The 12,508-nt window shown below is 35.2% G+C and overlaps 3 protein-coding genes across 4 annotated transcripts in view; 2 read left to right on the forward strand and 1 right to left on the reverse strand.

The window, feature by feature from the left end:
- The first annotated feature begins 227 nt into the window (after window positions 1-227).
- LOC149717954 (lysosomal-associated transmembrane protein 4A) lies at window positions 228-2,087 on the forward strand. The gene is made up of 5 exons (XM_089841768.1): window positions 228-486; window positions 631-703; window positions 773-977; window positions 1,062-1,453; window positions 1,544-2,087. Exons 1-5 carry the CDS (start codon window positions 428-430, stop codon window positions 1,631-1,633), a joined length of 819 nt encoding a protein of 272 aa, XP_089697894.1. The 5' UTR covers window positions 228-427; the 3' UTR covers window positions 1,634-2,087.
- CSN5 (COP9 signalosome subunit 5) lies at window positions 1,989-3,432 on the reverse strand. The gene is made up of 4 exons (XM_089841767.1): window positions 3,184-3,432; window positions 2,761-3,124; window positions 2,440-2,703; window positions 1,989-2,366 (listed from the first exon to the last, which is right to left on the reverse strand). Exons 1-4 carry the CDS (start codon window positions 3,315-3,317, stop codon window positions 2,124-2,126), a joined length of 1,005 nt encoding a protein of 334 aa, XP_089697893.1. The 5' UTR covers window positions 3,318-3,432; the 3' UTR covers window positions 1,989-2,123.
- Window positions 3,433-3,534: 102 nt separating this feature from the next.
- Window positions 3,535-12,508, forward strand: part of LOC149717956 (uncharacterized) — a 36,777-nt gene continuing 27,803 nt past the window's right edge. Inside the window, exon 1 of one of the 2 annotated variants that reach the window (XM_089841765.1) lies at window positions 3,535-4,117. In XM_089841765.1, the coding sequence (XP_089697891.1) occupies window positions 3,982-4,117 (136 nt within the window). In that variant the 5' untranslated portion in view covers window positions 3,535-3,981. Of the gene's footprint in view, window positions 4,118-4,219; window positions 4,833-12,508 lie in introns of those variants that run through there. The other variant, XM_089841766.1, reaches the window with a different exon arrangement.

Genomic DNA, 12,508 nt, shown 5'->3' on the forward strand with positions numbered 1-12,508 from the left:
GGTAATCGATCGATCGATGATACAACGTATTGAGTAGTTTGCAAAGACCATATAATTAACGATACAAATGCGTATCAGGTCTTATCTACAAGTCCAACCATACTTGTAGAATAAATATACATCGTAATGTGAAAGCTGTTACTTTTTAGCACCTATCGGTAAAATTGAGAATTAAAAAGCTGTGGAAAACTGGTAGATAAGCTACTTGGGTGTGAGCGTACTCGTAAGGTATGTCTGTGTGGTCTTTGGTTTGGATTTTGTATTGTGATGTTGATAGGGAAAATAAAATAGGCCAATGGCCGTGAGCCGTAATTGTTGATCGTTGTTGTTACACCACTTTGTTGTTAGGATTCAAAACAAATCAAATCAATCTAAATAATTTTTGGAGGAAGACACTTGAATAAGCCTTGGATTCCGTGATCTGATTATGAGAAACAAGATGCTTCATCATCATCAGCCAACTCAACATTCACAGATGCTTATCAGGTATGTTTGTTTATTTAATATTAATTATACTTAACTGCTTTCCATAACACTTAAATACCCCCTTATAAGTAATTAAATTGCGATTAAAGTACTATTTTAGACAAGGCACTTCTTCTTTAACAATCAAGTTATTGTTACTTTTAGCAATGAAAACTTTAGATGTTGCTTATGCTTTCATGTCAAGACGGGTGCCATGATTATTGGCATTTGGCATCTGGTAAATTATATATTAAATTGATGTAATTATCATTTAATTTCTTAATTAATTTACTGTCTTGTAAAAAAGATCTTAAACAGCATGGCCCTTGTACTTTTTGTGAGTATGATGGTCCATCCCGAGGTCAAGGACAGTTTCTCAAACTGGACTGGCTTCAATAACCCTTCACCTTCAGCCAACCCTTCGGAAAATGATTCTGTTGGAGTTCCTCAATTACCTGATTTGAGTGAAGGGGCATCCTCGGGTTATTCCTTTGTTAAAGAAGCGTGCACACGTAAGTGTAATTAGTAGTGTCATTGGTTTTTTAACGTGGGAATTAATGAATTCATGTTAAATTTTGGGGATTGGATGATGGTAGAAGACATTCCAGTTGGAATTACAATTACATTTTGTATGGGTGGCATCACCGCCCTGTTACTGTACGGAATCATTAAGGGTCGGGCCAACTGTCTGATGCCATTTTTCTGCATCCAAATCTTTGACTTTGTGGTGTCAGCGTTGACGGCGGTCAGCTACTTTTCTTACATGCCAAATGTCAGGCATTTCTTGGAAGAGGTTAAAGGGGTTCCCTTGCAAAAGGAATTGTTGTCCTTAGACCCTCAATGGCTTTGCGCCATCATTATGGTTGCATTTGTCATTTACATGATCATCAAGGTCTACATGATGGGAATTGTCTGGTCTTGTTACAAGTACCTTAAATTCCAACAAATGGCACGTTTAGTGGAAACCTACATTGACGTTGATGGAGAGGTGAAGACAATTCTTCCGTTCGTTCCCTCCTTCACTTCATTTTATTTAAAATATATCTAACCTAATGTTTGCCTTTTCTTTCTGATGAAGGCACTTTTACAACCTGACTACGAGTTGATTGCCAAAATGCCACCACCACCACCTCCTTACGCTGCAAGCGTTCAATTACCCCCTGCTTAAAAGTGTTCTTTCTCTTTTTGCGTAGTGAAATTCATTTGAATTAATTTTTGGTCTTCTTTAATGAAGTTTAAACAAACAAACTATATCCAACTCCTTTACTAGTCATTACAATATGATACTAACGAGTTTGTTTTTTAGCAGCGTAACCTTTTTGTTTTTTAGGACTAGTTGAGGATGTTTCATTAAATATTTCCCCTTATTGTAATCTCCATTTATCGTTGTTTTTTTCATTTAATTGCAATTAGTGTAAAAGATAAATGATATTTTCGGAGTCATTAATTAATAGTTCGCTAATAGTTCATTAAATTGAACAATTTCTTTTGGAGAACTGTGTGAAAGGAAACCCGAGTCAAAATTCAAGAAACACCCGAGGATTAATTACTTTATTAAAAAGGAAGATTTGACAAGAAAATTTATTCAATGTACATTAAAAGAATGTGATTGTTAATAACAATTTGTGGTGTTCGATATTTATTAATTAATTAATTAATCAAGCCATATTAGTTTTTTTAACTTGATTAAATAAACGATCCTTGACAACTTGGGACATAAGTCCGTGAATAACTTCGATGGTTGTTTTGCAACAATCTTTTGTGGCTTTTGCCAATTTATCTTCCGTTCTTTTCTCATGGGGATCAATGCCCAACATGAAACCTCCGCGCCCCAGTTGCGATTCAGATTGTTCCAGTTTATCCGAAAGGTCAAATACTTGACCAGTTGTATAATCAGCATTCTAAAAATGGATGGATACAAATGAGTATTTGTACTTCGTTGTACTTGGGTTATTATAAGGGATTGCTAATTACAGTTAAAAGACTTGAGGAACTCAGGGTGTTGACCCAATATTTGTTCCATAGACAATCCAATAATCTACGATCCAAGGATGATTTGAAATAAGACACTTCCAGGGAGTAATATTGTTTACAGTGTACTCCAAAGTCTTCAATTTTATTCAAAGGAATAGTCTGATATTCCGATGGACCTTCATCCGGAGGTTTGTAACCTTTAGGGTACGTTCTGAAAGCTCCCAAGTTGACCTTCCCAGCAGAGATTGTTCTAACTGGGTCAATCTATGATACAGGTCAGTTAAAAATGTTACCTACACTAAATATCTTCAAATACTTTACCACAATAGCCACAAAAGGTTCCTGAAATTGTTGATTTAACATTTGGGTGCTGACATCAATTCCAGATAACCAACAGCCGTAACCAGGGTGACTATGGTACCATCCAATAACATTTTCTAAACGCCCCACAAGCTTACAGGTTTCAGTGTAAGCGGCCATGTACTCGTAAGCTTGGGCTTGAGCATTAACCCTAGTTTCTGTGCCCTCAACTGGTAGGGCAAAGGAGTCCATGACAATCATGGTATTAGCATCGACTTTGCCTAAAAGAAGACCCATAACTTCCAGAGTGCCACCTGAACGAGCGTGCATGACCATTTTTAAAAGAGCCAGAGCCGCGATTTTGATGTCTTTGAAGTAATGAGGACTGTGGGGATAAATATTTTAATTTTAATTAAGTTAGGCGCTATAAATACGAGTTCCTACTCTTTTTCCCAAGGCTTAGCAGTCAGGATGTCTTGCTGTTGACGTCGATTATATTTGTACAAATCATCGACACTTTGCACCGTTTCGACGTCATTTGAAAATTCCCACGTCTTTTGGGCCATCGCGGAATCCATGGTTAGTAAGACTAATTAGAATTAATAAACCTAGAATTTAATTTTTTAGTCACAAACAGCACGGTTCCCTTGTTTGGACAAAAACCCGTGTCACTGTTTATGCAGACGATGACAGTAACACTGATCATCCTCCAATAGCATATTTTTTAAAAGTCACGTGATAAAACGTATCCTCGAAAGAGTAGAGCCGGAAATAAGTTAAGTAAAAAATTTCTATTTGAATTTGTTTATTTAAGTTTCTAAACGTTTTAATTAGACATCTACTTATCCCTCGTGTTTATTTGAAATTTTCCACTTGAAGAAGTTATATTAAAGAGAATTTTACTATTCTTTTATATATTTTCAAAACCTTTTACACGATTCTTGTTTTGGCTTGTTTCCCGCCCTATTGGAGAATCCGGGTCTGGATCTCAACTGTCAGTCGGTTAACACTTGTCAAAGCGGGCTGTTCGGTACGGTAGGCGCGTTTTTATAATTTTTATTAGGTTTTAACGTTTAATTAGTTATTACCAGTGATCAAATTAGTTCTAACATACAAGCGTTAATACCTTAAACGTGGACTTAAAGGGTATTAGATATAAATAGCTTGTAGAAAAGGTATCAATTATCACAAAGAACTTGCTGTAGGAGTAGGACATTAGGCATTATAGCCTAGTCTTAAAAAATGGCGGCAAAATCACCGAAACTTGATCTTGGAGATTCCAGCTCTTCTAAGGACAACAACGATACAAAACTAAGGGATTCATCCAATGAGGTTTACTTATTCGTCTCATCAGAACAGTACAAGCAACTGAAAGATGGTAAATACTGTTTTGAAATATGTCATTTTGGTGGGGCAATTGTCAAAACTTGGCTATGAAGTGTTGACAAAGCATGGAGTAAGGGACAAGGGTATATATTCTAATGAATTCCTAGTGTTGCCTTGGACAACATAGTATTCTCAAATGATGCTAGGTTTAAAATTGTATCCCCTTTATCATGGTAATTTAACAAATAGCCCATTTTGCTGACTGTTGTTAATGACCATTCAAAATGTGTATGATCAAACCAGCGCGGCAATCTGACAGTTGAGAGAAATACCCCGTCAAACAATGAAACCACGTGTACGATAGACCTAGTTTTAAGTTCGGCCTAGAGATGGCGCCACACTCGCCAAACTTTTATCTTAATGGGGGAAGAAATTGGTCCCCCTTAGATCTCGTAGTTTCTGGCGGGCTCTGGGCTCATGATTTCCCGCTATGCGCAGCGCCTTTGACAAGTAGTCAACGTGCGTTTTGTGCCTCGTTCCCTCCAACCGTCATTCTTGGCAGGAAAAGTTTTCATTTTCAATCTGGCGTTTCCGCGCTAGCGTGCTGTTATCTTTTTCGAAGCGGTCCCAAAAAGTTTTATGACATTTGTACTTCGTCTTGTGTGGATTTACAAGCGGCGTTTTTACCTCCAAAAGTTTTAATCGAACTTAAGTTTCGCGTAATCGAGTCGCGGTGGCTCTAAACAAAATGAAAACTAACAAGCGTGGTAAGTTTTTGTTCAAATTTTTTCTCCCCACGTGGCATAACTCGTAATCATCGACGGCGCGCTTTTCTCCAATATGCGAGAGAACCTACGATAGACATTTAGGCTTAGTACTTTTACGTTCTCCTAACACGTGTGCCTTAAATGGCGCCAAACCAAACTGCGCCTTCACTTCCTTGTTTAGTAATGATATATTTAATTTAGAGTAACGTTTTTAATCGCGATGATAATTAAATCGGGGTAAATTTACTGAGAAATTTGAAGGAAATTCAGTAAACACTTTGACAATTCAACGTCAAATTTGTTGAACGAATGTTTATTGCTTACTTTGTTGACTGTAATTATAATGCTTCACATGTCGCGAACAAATATACTACCTTTACGTGTCATAGCCAAACGTCAGAGTAGGGTTTTAAGTTGTCGAAACTAGCGTCTAGGTTTAAAAGGTAACCCAAAATAATCGAAATGAACCATTTTTTTTATCGTTTTTTACGATGTCAGGATAATTTTCAACTTGATTTCTGGTTTCTATATTAAAATTCCGGTTTAGTTAGGATAAAAAATTGTGAAAGCCCAAGGGTAACACATATATAACACACGAAACCACCGCGGGCTTTTAAAGAAACCGACCAAAATGAAACACGTTTTTTTTTCTCTATCCCAAGTTTTAAATATTTTAAGACTTTTAAAAACCAGATTATTATTTAATCCTAATCGTAGCTTAGCTAATTTGATAAAGAATGAATGGGTTAAGGAATAAACATTTAAATTTCACGAACAAACAAGTATTTGCAAACACTCGTAACGATTTGCTAAGGGGGGGAGGGAAGGCAACGGTTTTAGAATCGAGATACGTTCAGGTATGATCCACTCCAGAGCAATTTTTTTTTATCAGCGAAAAAGACAGTGAATACAATAATAATGGGGTCGTTTTTTTACCGAGATAAACTCAACCTATCCCATATTTTTTTTTCTATTTGGGATTTGACATAAAATATTGATAAAGTCGAGAATTTTCTCCATAATCCTGGTGATGTATCGTCATGGGAGAAACGAAAAATGGCTGAATAACTGGGGTTTATACGTCACTGTTCACGTGTTTTATAAAAATTCCACGTGAGATACGTCCCCCTTTTAGTAAGTTTGAACTTTATATTAAATATTTGTTCAATTGATAACTTTGTAAAAGATAGAGGTCAAAAGGTTAAAAGCTGTATTTGCTGTTCTGACCAATTTAGTTCAAACTCCCAAAGTCCGTGTTTAATTATTATCCTTGAACAATGAAGAGGTTAGAGGTCAAACACTTGATAGCATTGGTCAAATAACAAATACACAAAGTCCGTGTTAGTTTAACCTTGAATAGGTTAGAGGTCAAACACTTGATAGCGCGGGGAAAGTTTGTTTGGATGGATTTTCCCAAATTTATTTCAGTGGAAATTTTGTTGAAATACTCAAACCTCTCGTTACAAAATTTTAAAATTAAACTAATCAAAGCCAAACCGTTTAAAATTGACCCCAGCAACCTTATCTTATCAGATACGCGTATTTAATATTGTCAAAGGCATAGAGCTGCTGTCATCGAGAGAATTTTTAAAAAGAAATTATAAGTAATTTATTTAGTATAAATTTGCTTCATTGGCATTTTTTTGTAACGTTGTTTATCGCTGACTGTTTAAAAAGACATATATTTGAACTACGTTATTACGTGGTGGATTTTTTGGCTATCCCCCCTCACCACCTCTTTAGACTCCCCCCTTTTTTAAATGATAATAAAGTCTAAAGAAAAGGGGGCAAGTGTCCTTGGATAAAGTTTTCAACTCTTAGTTTTTTTTTTCTTTCTATCCTGATATGCTCCACCATCTTTGATAACGGGCTTTGGGCTTGCTGTACACACACACACACGCTAGCTAAATCGCCTTCCTATAATTTTTATTAATGTTTATCTATCAATTTCTCGCTTGTTTCGTAAAACATTTCTTAATGACACCGCGATTTTTAAGATTTCGTTTCTTTCTTTTCTCTTCCGCCATATTGGATGTCAAAAATTGTCTTCATCCGCGTGTAGGTTATTTTACTTTCTAGTACGAAGTAGTGAAATTATTTAATGGGTTAAGGGAAGGTGGTTTTAACTAGTGAAGAGATGGTATTATAGTGTAGTTTACTGCCCCTTTAATTAACAATGAATCTTGGTTTCGTTTACCCCTATCCGGGCTTGGATTAAGGGTGATGCTGATGTCCAGGGCCCCCATGTATTTTAGGGTGCCCTATTCACTCGGCTATCTGATACCATGATAACCTTACGCGAAGTTTTCAGACAAGGAGTTTTGACAAAGTTCAGTAAAAAGTAGCCTGTATCAATGCTTCTAGTCTGAAAACGTACTCATTCAATACTCTCAAAAATAGGCTTAAGTTTATTCATTCATTCATTCATTCCCTCTCTCTTTCTCTTTATGGAAAAATAGCAAAAAAGTTAAAAATAATATAACAACTAACATTAAATCACCAAACCTTAATATTAAAAAAATGAAATACAAAATTCATTTATAAATAAAAAGATGTTTTTTCTCTTTTCCAAATCGCAAATTTCCACTACCAGAGGTTTTTCCGGGTGACAGGGGAAGGGGGGGGGGCAAGAATTACAACCTTAATCACGTGACTTCCATTGTCATCTTTTCTTCCTTTATTTTAATATATATAGTTGGGGGAATTAAGCTTTACGATCATTTTAAATTAAAATTCTTTCACCATCCCTCCCGCGTTTTTATATTCGCCCATAAATTAACTTTTGAATCTCCTACGCGAGTACAAGGACTCTTTTTCTAAGTAGAGGGTCTCTTAGTTGGCGTCGTGCTTTGCTGATTTTTCAGCGATATTTACGATGCGTAACCACGCTCGTGGATAAGTCCCGCATTCTACCGTTTTATTAGCAGTAACGTTATGTTGTAGATGCAACGGTAGTCATTTGGGAACCCATTGTTCTTACCAAAAAATAGTACTATTCTATTCTATGAAAGACTTTTCTATTTTCTTTTTTTTTTCTAAACAAAAGGAAATAATTAACCGCTATTTAGAGTAATCTGGGGTTGTGTAATATTGATAAGTAAGCAGTAGGATTTTTTCTTTAGTTTTGACGTATCATTCTGTCAAATTAAGTTTGGGGGTAAATTCTTTTTTTTTTTCTGTATCTGTTCCCCTGGGACCAATGAGGCCATTTCGACGGTGGGCAACTCTAACTCTTTGTATGGGAGACGTACAAAGGTACTAAGCAGGTGTCAAAAGGCGAGAATCGGAGATGGGTCGTGAAAGGCTGGGGTTAACCAGCTCCATCGAATTGGTCTATTCAAAAAAAAAAAAACGCGATGAATGACATATTGACAATAGTCAATAGTTGTTAAATAAAATAGAAAACGATGTTATCTCTGACAAGGTGATGGTGGTGATAGTGTTGTATTTGCAGGTGTGCCCTTCATTCACGGCCTTTTGACACTAAAGGGTTGCCTTGGGTTTATCGGTGAATTTCACGGGGGCTTAGGGTATTTGAAACCAGTCTTTAGAATGGTACAGTACTCTACTTATGGGCTTACATAGCTAGAGTAAATTGAAAGGGAATAGAAAGTAGAAAATACCCATTTTATTCTTTACTTTTTACAGGTCGTTTTTTGACCTTTCACGTCTCCCTGTTCGGTATTCCCAACTGCCCGAAGGTCATTCTCTGTCCCCTTTACGCGTGACCTTACGCTACCAGGCGTTGGTGCTTGAAGAATAGATACTTTTAAAAGCAGGAAGCTAGAAATTTAACCTAAAACTCGAAAGTTGTTTTGTAAAGAAAGGAATAACATTTTGAATTGTTGAAATGAATTTTAAAAGAAAGAAAGATGTTGATTTAATAAGCTATTGGGAAATTTCTACATCCGCATGAAGACAACTAGCTCTAAAGAGTTTCTGTCCTTGGTTTCGTTTTATTTGTGAATTAGGGGGTCCCGTCAGTAACTTATTAAACCAAGTTAAAATCCAGATTAAATTTTTGTCACTTAAGGCAACCCGGAAAAGAGAAAATTCATTAAAATTTGTGCCGCCGCAATTATCAGATTTTTATCTATTGGACCCTTTGCCCTGGGGCCGTATTAATTAGAAACAAGACAATCTTTGTCCCATGCCACTGCCAGGGGGGGGGCTTTGGTCTCGTGCCAAATAGATCGACCTTTTGCCGCCAATTTCCAACCGAGGACAAATCGATGCGCGCTTGATATTTCTATCAAACACTTAGTTTACTGTTCGCCCAAATGGAACCAATAAGTTCAATACTAAAGGATGGCATTTATCCTTAATATAACTTTATACACTACCCCCTAAGGTCGCTTCATTAAATCAAAAGGTTCGTCTAGAATCATTGAAGGATAATCGCATTATTTAGGGTATCTCTCGTATGGACCTTTTCAATTTAAATCAGGCGGAATCTCGTGCCCTCCTTAGGCAATACATTTCTTTTTTTATAGTCACAACCTTGATGTATATTGCTTGAAGTTATCTATTAGGAAAGACAGACGCTTCGCGAAGCTTTATATTGGAAAGTGTTTTATCTGAAAAACATTTTTTTTTTGATATATGCAATACGAGGCCATTGATGATTACTTTAGGTATTATAAATTTATATCAAATGTCAACTGGGTATATCAATATAGAGAGGAAAGGGTATTCCCCGCCTTTGACAGTTGTGTCATGTGACACCGGGGTTTCAGTTAAAAAATTTCGAACTTTGCACTGACGCCGTTTTAATTTTTTTGACGTCGTACTATCAGACACTATCTTCTCTTCTTTCTCTTCCCTCTTATTTATTTATCTTTATGGGGATTTGATCGAATCATTTCGAATGTTGCCTAATTCTATGTTTTTTATCCCCCCCTCCTTTTTTTCTGGCCTTGCGTCCCTCCCTCCCCCAATATCTTAGAGGAAGAAATTTGTTGACAAGTGGTTTAGATTATTTAAAGTAAATTATCGAAAGTTCTGATGAGAGTTATTAAGTTGGGGGTTAGAGTAATTTTATTCCCCCCTCTCAGTGTCAGGTCTTCTGTTTATCCAGATTAGCTAGTTTCAATTCAAGTACTGATCCAAACTGAACTGCTATCACCTTTTATCTCTCAGGTTACCTACCAATACCTGAGGAACGGGGAAAATCCATTAGCAATAGCTTTCTCGTAATTTAAACGCATCTTTGTTAAAAATCAAAAATTTAATCAAAACTCGCTTTAAATATCTCGCCTATTATACTAGGAAAATCCTAGAAAGTTTCATAATTTCCCGCAATTATTATCATACGTATTAGTTACCCAGTCTTGCAATTTGTAATATAAGAATACGTGGGTTTGTGAGATGTGTTTTTAAACCTGTTTGTTAAGACGCATTGGGAATTTTTCTCGGTAAGATTCTCTCTCTCTGTCAGTGTAAGAAATTCTAGGCCAATTCGGAAAAATGTTATTTAATGACGCAATAGACATAAAAAAGTCGCGTCCGTCTATACTGTATATGTCTTATGTAATCTGGCGAGAAACAAACGTCAAAATAAAAAAATATGGTTTTTCTATTTGGCCCATTAATGGGAAAATTCTTTTTCGTAAATGTTTCGTAACTTAGGTATGAAGTTTGCTTGTTTTCTTGTTTTCTGTTTTGGGAGAGGGGGTTCTAAATCTGGAAGCGGAATAAGCTTTTTTTATAGTTTTGGCAGCGCCAAGAAAATTCAATATTTTCCCAGTTGCTTCTTCTTAGCTGTTATTTTTACAACTTAGAAATTCTACCCTCAATTAACAATTTTAGATTTGGCGCGAGAGGAAAGCATTAACATTTCGCGCGTTTTTTGCACGCGCTTTTTGGTCTATTAGGCATGGGAATGATTTAAACCATTGTTTAAGGCGTAGGTGAAATAGCTTCCTGTTTAAATAAAAGTGGTCTTCCATGATTGTTTTATAAAAATAATGCACTTTAGGCTTGAATCTATAAATTTATTTAATATATAAATTTTTTTCTCTTCCTTTTTTTTTAAAACGTATTTTTCTCGCTAGGCCTCTCCCTTTATCAATGGATTTTTAATGTAGATTTTTTTTATTCGTTTCAAGAAGTGTTACTTGCCCTGCAATATATTTTTTGGGCTTTTTTTGACGTTACGCTTGGCTTAATTTATTCAAAAAACGTTCGAAAATCTCTAAGACTAACTAACGAAAGAGTTGAGAAGTTTAGGCATTTTTTAGGTTACCAAAACGGCTTTGTAGTAAGTTTGAATCCTCCACGGATATATTCACGTTTCTGATAAATATACAAAAGAAATGGAATAAGATTGTAAAGTTACACATGTTTCAAAGTAGTTTAGAGATAGTGGGGTTGTAGAATAATATTTTTAAGGCAACGAAATTGCAACATAACGGGTTACTTATAATGCAAACAAATTAAAGAAAATACAATTTTATAAACATTTTTACCATTTTTTTTTCTTTGCGAGCGCGTGGAGATTTTCCCGCTCAAAATAATATAAACGAAACGTTTTTGGCGGGAAAACGAACGGAGATGGCCTTTTCCCGCAAAATGTATGGGTATAAAATAAAACTATAATATTTTCGCGCGCCATTTCCCTCTTCTTGTTCAGCTGTTTTACGTCAGAAGTTTTGGACAGTGTTAAGCCGAGCGTGTTAAGTCTTTCTAACCCTTTTACAAAAATCACTTAAAAAGATATACAATATAACAGTACCACGGAATTATGCCGTTGTTAATAATGTTAAATATTAATTAAATTAATTTAATTTTAATTTATAAAAAGGAGACCGAATCTTTATCGGAATATAACCTAACCTTCGCCGCCCAAGAGTGCAAAATGTTGCAATATAGTAATCAATGTTATATTACATACACTTTGAAGTTTGAAGTTTTTTTTTCAACGTGACCTGGAATGACTTTTTTCCCACTAAATAAAATTTAACCCCATTTTTTATCGCGGTTTAGCCTAGTGTGGTTTTCTCTCTTTCAAAATTACCGCCTAATGAAGTGGAAACTGAGGGAAAATTGAAATACTTAACCCCCCCCCTCTGTATAAATTAGCTAAATTGTTTAAGATGATTTAGGAAGTTAAGGCAACATTTTCAAATTAAAAAAAAGTACCGTAAATTAGTTTAAAACGAGAAGTTTACAAATCATGATAAATAAATTCGATAAATTAATGTTTCGTGAAATTTCAAGTTAGGTAGGTTACGAAAGGTGTTTTTGAAAAATTATGAAATAGCTTCTCTACTTAAATTGTTTTTTTCGTGATTTAGTTTTTTATCTTCACACCTTTCTATTAATTTTAATTTTGTCTTCCCGAAATTTGGCCTTAAATTAAATTGATCGAAAATATTATGTTTAGGAAAATAAAATCTAATCCCCTTCGTATTATAAAAACAAGCCGATATTTCAATTTGTTATTGATAATAGTACGATTTCACTGATCGCTTTCTTATGACGTCAATCGAATATATATAACTTTGTTATTTTGAAGTTTTGCAAAGAAATAAGAAAGAAAAAAAAAAGAAATGTTTTTCAAAAAGGCTTTAATCTTAAATCTAGGATTAGAATTAAAAATTATATTTCGTACATGTATATGTATAACATGTATAAGGGATAATTTTTCCTGTTAGGTATATTATATTATTGCTTTG

The sequence above is a fragment of the Phalangium opilio genome, unplaced genomic scaffold (genome assembly GCF_054372755.1).
Source record: "Phalangium opilio isolate 3A_F unplaced genomic scaffold, DU_Popi_V2 ptg000003l_1, whole genome shotgun sequence".
Lineage (NCBI taxonomy): Eukaryota > Metazoa > Arthropoda > Arachnida > Opiliones > Phalangiidae > Phalangium > Phalangium opilio.

Coding starts and splice junctions, on each gene's coding strand:
- LOC149717954 (XM_089841768.1), top strand. CDS start 428: ATGAGAAACAAGATGCTTCATCATCATCAGCCAACTCAACATTCACAG. Junction 978..1,061: donor TGTTAAAGAAGCGTGCACAC/GTAAGTGTAATT, acceptor GGATGATGGTAG/AAGACATTCCAGTTGGAATT. Junction 1,454..1,543: donor ACATTGACGTTGATGGAGAG/GTGAAGACAATT, acceptor TTTCTGATGAAG/GCACTTTTACAACCTGACTA.
- CSN5 (XM_089841767.1), bottom strand. CDS start 3,317: ATGGATTCCGCGATGGCCCAAAAGACGTGGGAATTTTCAAATGACGTC. Junction 2,704..2,760: donor AACCTTTTGTGGCTATTGTG/GTAAAGTATTTG, acceptor CCTGTATCATAG/ATTGACCCAGTTAGAACAAT. Junction 2,367..2,439: donor GTTCCTCAAGTCTTTTAACT/GTAATTAGCAAT, acceptor ATCCATTTTTAG/AATGCTGATTATACAACTGG.